This window comes from Penaeus vannamei, chromosome 31 (genome assembly GCF_042767895.1).
Source record: "Penaeus vannamei isolate JL-2024 chromosome 31, ASM4276789v1, whole genome shotgun sequence".
NCBI lineage: Eukaryota > Metazoa > Arthropoda > Malacostraca > Decapoda > Penaeidae > Penaeus > Penaeus vannamei.
Window position 1 is genome coordinate 8613770 of NC_091579.1, and position 10000 is coordinate 8623769.

The window sequence follows — 10000 nt, forward strand, 5'->3', positions numbered from 1 at the left end:
GACATTGCTTTTTCACAAATTCATGTCGGTCCCTCTGTCTTTATTCGGTTCTTTTGAATTGACTTCTATGGGCCAGACTCCGGCCTGTATGGGTGTCGATACGGGGGACACCCAGACCGGACTACAGCCTACTCTCACGGAAGGCCAATCGGCTTGTCTCAACTTCCTTCGCAGCGAGACATTATGTTCTTGCAAATGTTCGTTGTTCTTGAAGAATCCTGAAACACTTGAGTACCCGCTGTTCTTTTATTTTACCCTTTTCTCTCGTGTGTGTCCCTCCGGTGCGGTTTCATTGCTTCTTTCTTGTCATTGGTATCAGTTGCAGTACAGCCAACCTTTCTTGCCCTTCCAGCGAACATTTGCATCGTCTTCCCGAGGGGAGGGAAAGCACAATAAAGAGGAGGGAGACGGGAGAAGGAGGGTAGGAGGAATGAATGAAAAGGAAAGGGGACGTAGGCCTATGCCGTGGCGTGTCGGGGTAGTAGCGATGGAATCTTATCGTGTGTTCGATTGTCCTCTTCGTGTCATCTTTCGCTCCGTATTGCATTTTCAGAAGTATATGATTCAAGACTGTAATAATTGGTTTGGAGGACACTTTTCTTCATCTTTGCTTATTCTTACTTGTTTAACGAAAAAGTGTTCAAAAGTGTGAGCCCCAACACCGAACCAAAATTTATGTCCTTAACATTTACCCTCAGAAAAAATGTGTGCATCGTCCGAAACTGTGAACCCTGACTTGTGGCTGATGTGGTTGATCGTGGCCACGGCCGCTTCCTCGCATGCGGATGTGGCCGAGAAAGACCTTTATAGGAACGTTTGTCTCTGCCTTCCCTTTCTACCTTAAATGGTGCATTTTCCGTTTTATCTACCTATTATACAATTAAATCCTGTAGCAGAATACCCATCAGCAGGGTACAAAAGGCGGGCTTACAGCTTTGACTTCCAAAGTAAGGAATCCAATGTGCATGCATCAATTTTTAAGCGGCTGTTGGGTAAGCGAACAATTGGCTGTTTAACATGTTTTACTCTTTTTTTGTGACTGCGCATATATTCGTGCGTTTGAATCAATGAGCGAACGACGGCGAACCCTAGATTCATTCGGGATTAATTATAATGTGATGTCGCCTTGCTTGAATCTAGTTCACTGTGAAAAGCTTTGAAGGATGTTGAAACACTTCCGGGAGCAAGAGCGTGGCGTTTCATGGAAATCTTAGTCAAACGCTTTTTATGAATTTCACCCAATCTATGCCTTTGTCTAGTCGCATCATTTATTTCATACGGCGTTATATTTCTACTTACGTTACATATATATCATAATTTTGTGTATGAGTGCAGTGTCTACCAATATTTTTATACTGTAAAATGTGGCAAAGACGAACGCCAAGTCATGGGAATTTTCTCGAAATATTCGTCTGGTCAGTCGTGCTCCTTCGGGATCTTCAGGCGATATCTGATAACAGGTTGAGGGCCCGTCTTTGGGCGGGGCGGCAGAAGGCCCTGTGTGTGTGTGGCCGATCTTAGGGTGGCCGGTGGATGAACGCCGATATTTCATTGATATTTAGTAGTACACATGTATGCACAAATATATTATTATACTTACATATTATATTTACGTACATATTATATTTACGTACATATTTACATTCACGTATACATATTCATATACATATACATACACATACACATACACATACACATACACATACACATACACTTATGCATATTCACGCATGCACATGCATATACACGCATACATACACATATATACATGCATACATACACGTACATGTACATGTACATTTGCACACACACACACACACACACACACACACACACACACACACACACACACACACACACACACACACACACACACACACACATACACATATTTATACATACATACACACATACATACATACACGTACATGTGCATGTGCATTTACATATACACACGCGCGCGAGTGGTTTTAGAGAAAGAAGATCATATGTAGCAAATCTCCTCTGACAGAGTATCTGAGATATTACAAGAGGCCGCTGGGTACACTGTATGTACTTAAACTTCAAAAAGGCATTTGATAAGGTGTCTCACAGAAGACTGATATGAAAATTAGAACACCAAGGCAGGGTGAATGTGCACCGCAATTAGAGGGAAACATTCTACACGGAGACGAATAATGATTTAAGGTCAAACATGAGCCCAGGTAGTTATCTGAATATGTTTGCAGACCACGTGAAATTACAAAAAAAGAAAACAAACATTTCATGGCAATGCCTACAAAGTGACATCGAGAAATTATTAACGTGTCCTTGGGAAATGGAATTCAGCCGCAGTAAATGCCACGTAATCAGGTTCGGAGAAAGTAGTAATTGTCCACTATTTCAATATAAATTAGGAGACGCAACATCAAACACAACTGATAGGGAAAAAAAACTTGCATTTATCATAAACAGGAACCTAAGCCCAAATGATCATATAAATGGAAAGGTCCATAAAATGCTAGGACTGATTGCCAACATGAAGAGGGCATTCGTGTATGTGGACGAAGATATGGTAAAGATCATTATAGCCCGCTCTCTCTCTCTCTCTCTCTCTCTCTCTCTCTCTCTCTCTCTCTCTCTCTCTCTCTCTCTCTCTCTCTCTCTCTCTCTCTCTCTCTCTCTCTCTCTCTCTCTCTCTCTCTCTCTCTCTCTCTCTCTATCTCTCTCTCTCTCTTCTCTCTCTCTCTCACTCTCTCTCTCTCTCTCTCTCTCTCTTTCTCTCCTCTCTCTCTCTCTCTTTCTATCATCTCTCTCTCTCTCTCTCTCTCTCTCTCTCTCTCTCTCTCTCTCTCGTCTACAGTACGGTGCAGTGGTATGGAGTCTACACTTAAAGAAAGGAGAAAGGGAAACTGGAAAGAACTAAAGGAGCAGCCACAAGATGGCATCTAATCTAAGAGATATGAGTAACGAAGATAGGCTGCAGAAATTTGGATTAGCTACTCCGGAAGAAAGAAGGAAAAGTAGGAAAAAAGGAGGAACATGATTATGCTGTTCGATTGTGTTACAGGAGTGAAGTTAGATAAAGATGACATTATAATTTTGAACACAAGAAGGACAAGATGACACTGTAAAGAGATGTAAGTAAAGAGAGGCGATAAAGATGTCGAAAAGTAGTTTTCCAAACAGAACTATAAAAGCATGTGACAATATTCCAAACAACGTTGTGTACCAAAAATGTGCATCAATAATAAACGATAGTTCAGATAAAGCAGATGGAACCATTTGAGTTTAGCTCTTCTTTCCTATTGAATCAACTAGTTAAGAACACACAAACACACACACACACACACACACACACACACACACACACACACACACACACACACACACACACACACACACACACACACACACACATATATATATATATATGTATATATGTGTCTCTGTATGCATGTATGTATGTATGTATGTATGTATGTTTGTTTGTATACACACCCGCACACAATCAATCATTCAATCAATCATGCGTGTGTGCGCTGAACGACGTTGAGGCGAGCCTGTGATCAGTCTCGATCCGCCTGTGCCAACGCCACCTGGAAGGAGGAGGTGCTTCGTGCGCGACGTTGAGCTGAAATCCAGTGTATGTGGGAGATTTAAGCGTCACGGTCAGTCGTATACACGCGCACACATACACATTTGCACACCACTTGTACAAACACGGTCACACCCCTAAGCCCATACACACACATGTATGTGTATGTATATGTATATGTATATATGTATATGTATGGATGTGTGTATATGTATGTATGTAAATGCATTTATCTGTATGTGTGTATATGTTGCGTGGTGTACAGTTGCTGCTGTCTTGATGCAATAAATGACAAGATATAGCACGTTGTTATCAGGGCCGGTTATCTTATCGCACGGCGGCCCAGCTTCACACCGCAGGTGGTGTGCTCTTGGCCAGCAGGTAGTAGTGAGCGAGCAGGCCATTGCGTGTCGTTTCTCGGTCGGCGCTCTAGGAACTGCGCTCCCGACCGGTCCTTCCACTCGAGATACGTGCGCAGATCACAAGGACGTCGGTCGCCGAAGTGCCCGTGCGTCGCGTAACGAAGGACGCAGCTTGAGGTGCCACAAGATTCCCGAGGGAGCTTGACGCCGACGGGGCTCCGCGCGCGAGTCACTCAGGAACACATCAGCTGCTGCCTCTGCCGTCGCCGAGCGGACCTGGCGGCTTCCATTTGTCAGTCAACCAATAGAGGATAGTGTAATTACACAACATAATATACAACCAATCAAGAGTGATCAGAAAGTGCCAAAAGAAAGAAAGAAAGAAGAAAAAAACAAATAACGCTGTCAAAGTACGCTACCGTCTCAATACGTGTGCGGCGCAGTTACACCCGCCCTGATTGATGGATAATAGGCTCCGATTCCGTTAATTGGGCGCCCATACCCGCCATCTGCGCCCGTCTCGCAAGTGTTCCGGGCGTGCAGCGCTGTTGCACTGCTGCCCCGTGGCGCGACCACGCAGTTGCGTCGCGGCTGACGGCTGTCAGCGCGGACGGCGTCGCTCAATTAATGCATGGAATTCAACCGCTCGAAGTTTAATTACTGTGCAGTCAGTCCCACGGGGATTTTAAATGCCATATTTAGACATCAAGCGCGTCATTGCCAGGAACGCAGGGAGTGGCATGTTCACTTATTAGAAATCAATTGGTGTCTCAACAAGGGAATCACGAGCTTCCTCGCTCACCTGAAAAGGCCGAGCATCCAGCGGCCCCGAGGAAAGAGCCGTGCTGCTGCTTGCGGCTGCGAGGAAATAGATGCGAAATACTGTTGTCAATCGCAAAGCTATTCGGCCGAAGCATGGATCGATATTCTGTCTCGGACGAGGGTAAGTGCTGCCTTGAGGGCGTTTCCGGTTGCCTTTGTGTAGCGCGGCCTGCGTCGTTGTCATCGTTATTCATCATGCTGTCATTACCGTCAACACCTTCATCATCATTATTATCATCATCATTGTAATTATAATGATCATCATTATCATTGTCATCATTATCTATCATCAAATCGCCAATCGTCATTATCATCATCATCATCATCATCATCACTACCGCCATTAATCATCATTGCTCATCACTATACACCATAATCATCATTACCATCCACCATCATCAGTCATTATGATCGTTAGTCACCATCAACGTCAGCATCACCATTATTATCATCATCCGTAAGCATCACCATCACCAAGAAAATAAACAATGACATTAAACTCAGCAAATTTTATCATCACACAAAGAACTAGAAGTACCCAGAGAGCGCATACCTCCGCCGTGGCAATAGGGTCACGGATGCAATAAAAATATTCTCACTCGAAGATTTAAGATTACCTCTTTCACAAGTACACTGGTAACGTCCGTAAACATAACCCCCCTTGGCGGAGTTGACAAAGGTAATAATAATAATACCCGGCCATTTAAAAAAATTCTAGATCCGGATCATGATCGGGATCAGCACCAAAATGATAATGGCATCTAAGTTAGGCTAAGACATACCAGTTATAAAAAAATCATAAGAATCTGGTCGTAACTTCTTGAGTTATCCTGCTAGTTATGAAACAAACAAACTAACCAACCAGCGCTACCAAAAACAAAACCTCCTTGGCGAAGGTAAATATTGGAATATATAATGATAATGAATGAAAAGGTAGTGGATTGGGCAACGGAGTTTCTTCATTCATGATAATGTTGCATGTTAATTTTGACCTACTCTTCCCAGAGAAGAGAGAATCCTTTAGTCTGATATGGGAGAGAGAGAGAGAGGGGGGGAGATAGGTAGAGAGATATAGAGAGATAGAGATATAGAGAGATAGAGATATAGAGAGATAGAGATATAGAGAGATAGAGATATAGAGAGATAGAGATAGAGAGATAGATAGATAGAGATAGATAGATAGATAGATAGATAGAGATAGATAGATAGATAGATAGATAGATAGATAGATAGATAGATAGATAGATAGAGATAGATAGATAGATAGATAGATAGATAGATAGATAGATACAGATAGATACAGATAGATAGATAGATAGATACAGATAGATAGATAGATAGATACAGATAGATAGATAGATAGAGATAGATAGATAGATAGAGATAGATAGATAGATAGATAGATAGATAGATAGATAGATAGATAGATAGATAGATAGATAGAGATAGATAGATAGATAGATAGATAGATAGATAGATAGATAGATAGAGATAGATAGATAGATAGATAGATAGATAGATAGATAGATAGATAGATAGATAGATAGATAGATAGATAGAAATAGATAGATAGAAATAGATAGATAGAGAGAGAGTAGATAGAGAGAGAGTAGAGAGAGAGAGAGTAGAGAGAGAGAGAGTAGAGAGTAGAGAGAATAAAGAGAGAGGAGGATGGGGAGAGAGAGGAGGGTGGGGAGAGAGAGAGAGACTGAGAGAAAGGGAGGGAGGAGGGTAGAGAGAGAGGCAGGAGGGTAGAAAAAGAGGGAGGTGGGTAGAGAGAGAGAGAGGGGGGATAGGGAGAGAGAGAGGAGGGCAGAAAGAGGGGGAGGAGGGTAGAGAGAGAGTGAGGAGGGCAGAGAGATGAGGGGGGGTAGAGAGTGAGTGAGGTGGAGAGAGAGTGAGTGAGGTGGAGAGAGAGTGAGTGAGTTGGAGAGAGAGGGAGTGAGTTAGAGAGAGAGAGAGTGAGTGAGTTGGAGAGAGAGTGAGTGAGTTGGAGAGAGAGAGTGAGTGAGTTGGAGAGATAGAGTGAGTGAGTACATTGGAGAGAGAGAGAGAGTGAGTGAGTTGGAGAGAGAGAGTGAGTGAGTTGGAGAGAGAGAGTGAGTGAGTTGGAGAGAGAGAGTGAGTGAGTTGGAGAGAGAGAGTGAGTGAGTTGGAGAGAGAGAGTGAGTGAGTTGGAGAGAGAGAGTGAGTGAGTTGGAGAGAGAGTGAGTGAGTTAGAGAGAGAGTGAGTGAGTTGGAGAGAGAGGGAGTGAGTTGGCAGAGAGAGTGAGTGAGTTGGAGAGAGAGTGAGTGAGTTGGAGAGAGAGTGAGTTGGAGAGAGAGTGAGTGAGTTAGAGAGAGAGAAAGAGAGAGAGAGAGAGAGAGACAGAGAGAGAGAGAGAGAGAGAGAGAGAGAGAGAGAGAGACAGAGAGAGAGTGAGTGAGTTAGAGAGAGAGAAAGAGAGAGAAAGGAAGAAAGGAAGAAAGCGTGAAATAAGTCTCACGGAATCGGCGATGGCTTCAGGAGGCGAACTCTGCTCCGTCGACCGCGACCTGACCCGCCGGGCGAGGCCGCGTGACCATGCAGCTGAGGTCGACACCCTGAGGGCTAAGTAGCGCGCGAGAACGCACAACGGGCGCTCGCAGGGAGAGATAGGCGGGCAGACAGGAAGACAGGCAGGAAGGAAAGCTGATAGGAAGGCAGGTATTAGAAAGGCAGATAGGGTAGGAGGGAGGAAAGGATTGAAAGAAGGAAGGAGGAAGTGATTGAAGGAAGGAAGGAGGGAGGAATGGATTGAAGGAAGGAAGGAGGGAGGAAGGGATTGAAGGAAGGAAGGAGGGAGGAAGGAATGGATTGAAGGAAGGAAGGAGGGAGGAAGGAATGGATTGAAGGAAGGAAGTAGGGAGGAAGGAAGGGATTGAAGGAAGGAAGGAGGGAGGAAGGGATTGAAGGAAGGAAGGAGGGAGGAAGGGATTGAAGGAAGGAAGGAGGGAGGAAGGGATTGAAGGAAGGAAGGAGGGAGGAAGGGATTGAAGGAAGGAAGGAGGGAGGAAGGGATTGAAGGAAGAGAAGAGAGAGAGAGAGAGAGAGAGAGAGAGAGAGAGAGAGAGAGAGAGAGAGAGAGAGAGAGAGAGAGAGAGAGAGAGAGAGAGAGAGATTGCGAGAGAGATTGCAAATCCTTCGTGTGCTGAAGATGGCGCTCCGACTAGTTTCGTGGTGAGATTCCACATGGGGAGGTTGTCTTCCGGGTGCTCAGTCATCGCCTTTGGAAGTAGGGCCGTGTCTGTGTCATGCCAGGCATCGGTACACTCCAATTTCTTCGATGATGTTCAGCATATTCTCCACAGAATTAACGCGCACACACACGCATGCAAGCTTACCCATGCGTACATAAGTGTACACGCATACATTGTTTAAGATAACGGTTAAAGCATACAGAGTTGAATACAAAAGAATAATTGCTTATAAGTCTTTACTACTAGCCTTATAAAGAGTAAGTAAAGAACAGCATAAAAATAAATTTATCACAAAAAACGAAAAAATGGATTGTCAAAATCAATAATAAAATGCACATAATTAAATGCCAAGCAACGTTCAAACGCTAAAGGGTTGTTAGAAAAAATAATGTGAATATTCTACCGCAACGGTAAGGTAGAGAGAAGCATCACGATGGCATTAGAAGAAGGGCAGTGGTTAAAGGGGGAATGAGAGAGTAAAGACACTCATAACCTTTCCAACAGTGACTGCATTTAACTTTGTGAAGATCGAAGGTGCATCTCCGGCCCAGAAACACGGATCCACTCTCTCCCTTGGTCGGTTTGTAGGCGATGACTTGCGAGTGAGGAAGTAAGAGTCATGCATTATGGACGACGTGAACGAAACGACCTTACCTGGCGAGGTGTGGGGACGATCGAAAGGTGCCAATGAAAGCCGGGTCGCAGCTTAGCCACGGGGGTTCCTCCTCTTCCACCTCCCCCCCTCTTCTCGTGTCATACTAAAGTGCGTCCTTGGGCATCACATACCTTATTGTAGAATGGAACGTTAAAAATTGTATTTGAATCACGTTGTAGTACGCTGTTACCTGTGGACTTGCGTCTGCAGCTGTCTTATGTTCTTATCCTGCGTGTTTCTTCCCATTTTGGCTGTTGTGCTTTTAGTCATGTAGGAGCGGAGAGGAACTAGCTTTCCGACTACATCATCCCGTCTTAGAGTGCAAGTTCCTGTACGGGCATGTCACCGCAGTCACAGGATAGTGATGGGTTGCCATTGCTCCTGGCGGATGTGTTGCTGAGGGTCGTCGAAGATCCTTATCCCGAAAAAATATCTTTTCTTTCTCCCCCTCATTTTCCCTCTCCCACTCCAGGTGTTAGTACGCTTAATCACCTCGTCTTTTATTTTTTTCTGATTTTTTGTTTTTTTTTTTTTTCGCGTTAAGTTCAACATGAACTGTGGCGAGACGCGCCAGTCTCCTATCTGATAAGCGTTAGTCATCGCCTTATCGGGATAGGGAGGAGATTTCTTGATTCAGTTCAGCTCAGGGAGCTTTGAGAAGGCCAGCCCAGATTCGCGTGTGCTTGGGTTGCCTTGCCTCACGCGTCGTCCCTTGGCCTGTCTGGCCCCTAGACAGAGATAGGGGCAGAGCCAAGGCAGAGACAGGGATAGCAACAATGACAGAAACAGAAAGCCAATCAAACGGTCAATCAGAAGTCAGTCAGAGAGTCACATTAATGTTACCGCCATTACGGCACTGTTAGAGTTTGATATGAACCGAGCGTGAGGCAGTTTTCACGTTTGGATCCTCTTTGCTTCGTATCATTTATTTCTTTTATTTTCCTCGTCTATCCATTTCGCGCGTGAGAGAGGCTCCGCAGCTGGATTTGGGTGGTTAGAGTGGCGAGGTGGCAGCAGGTCCTAGTTTCTTTGGGCGGAGGAATCTCGATTATAGAGTCGATTCACGTGTGATTTTCAAACGGGTCTCTGCTCCAGCGATCTGCGTCCGGAGGTGGCAACTTTACGCAATGATAACACAGTGGCATGGGCGAGCGGGGTACAAAATTAGAAGGCATGCTTGCGTGAAGGACAACAAAAAGAATTATACATGCAGCCACGCAGTCCCTCACCCTGTCACGCCGGCAAGCAGGACGGTGAATTGGTTTACGATGACGCAAAATAAGCGATTGTTACCTGCATATCTCTGGCGTTCACCCTGATTCCCACGACCGGCGGCGACCTCTGCGCTTCCCGTGTTGCGACAGG

At 44.8% G+C, this 10000-nt stretch overlaps 1 protein-coding gene across 5 annotated transcripts in view; it reads left to right on the forward strand.

Annotated features, from left to right (window-relative positions):
• The first annotated feature begins 3551 nt into the window (after positions 1 to 3551).
• Positions 3552 to 10000, forward strand: part of LOC113824635 (breast cancer anti-estrogen resistance protein 3 homolog) — a 61468-nt gene continuing 55019 nt past the window's right edge. Inside the window, exon 1 of one of the 5 annotated variants that reach the window (XM_070143774.1) lies at positions 3552 to 3625. Coding sequence is in view for 2 of the 5 variants with exons in the window: in XM_070143771.1 (XP_069999872.1) it covers positions 4855 to 4882 (28 nt within the window). In the remaining 3 variants the exon portion in view is untranslated. Of the gene's footprint in view, positions 3651 to 3927; positions 4883 to 10000 lie in introns of those variants that run through there. The other 4 variants (XM_070143772.1, XM_070143773.1, XM_070143771.1 and 1 more) reach the window with 4 other exon arrangements.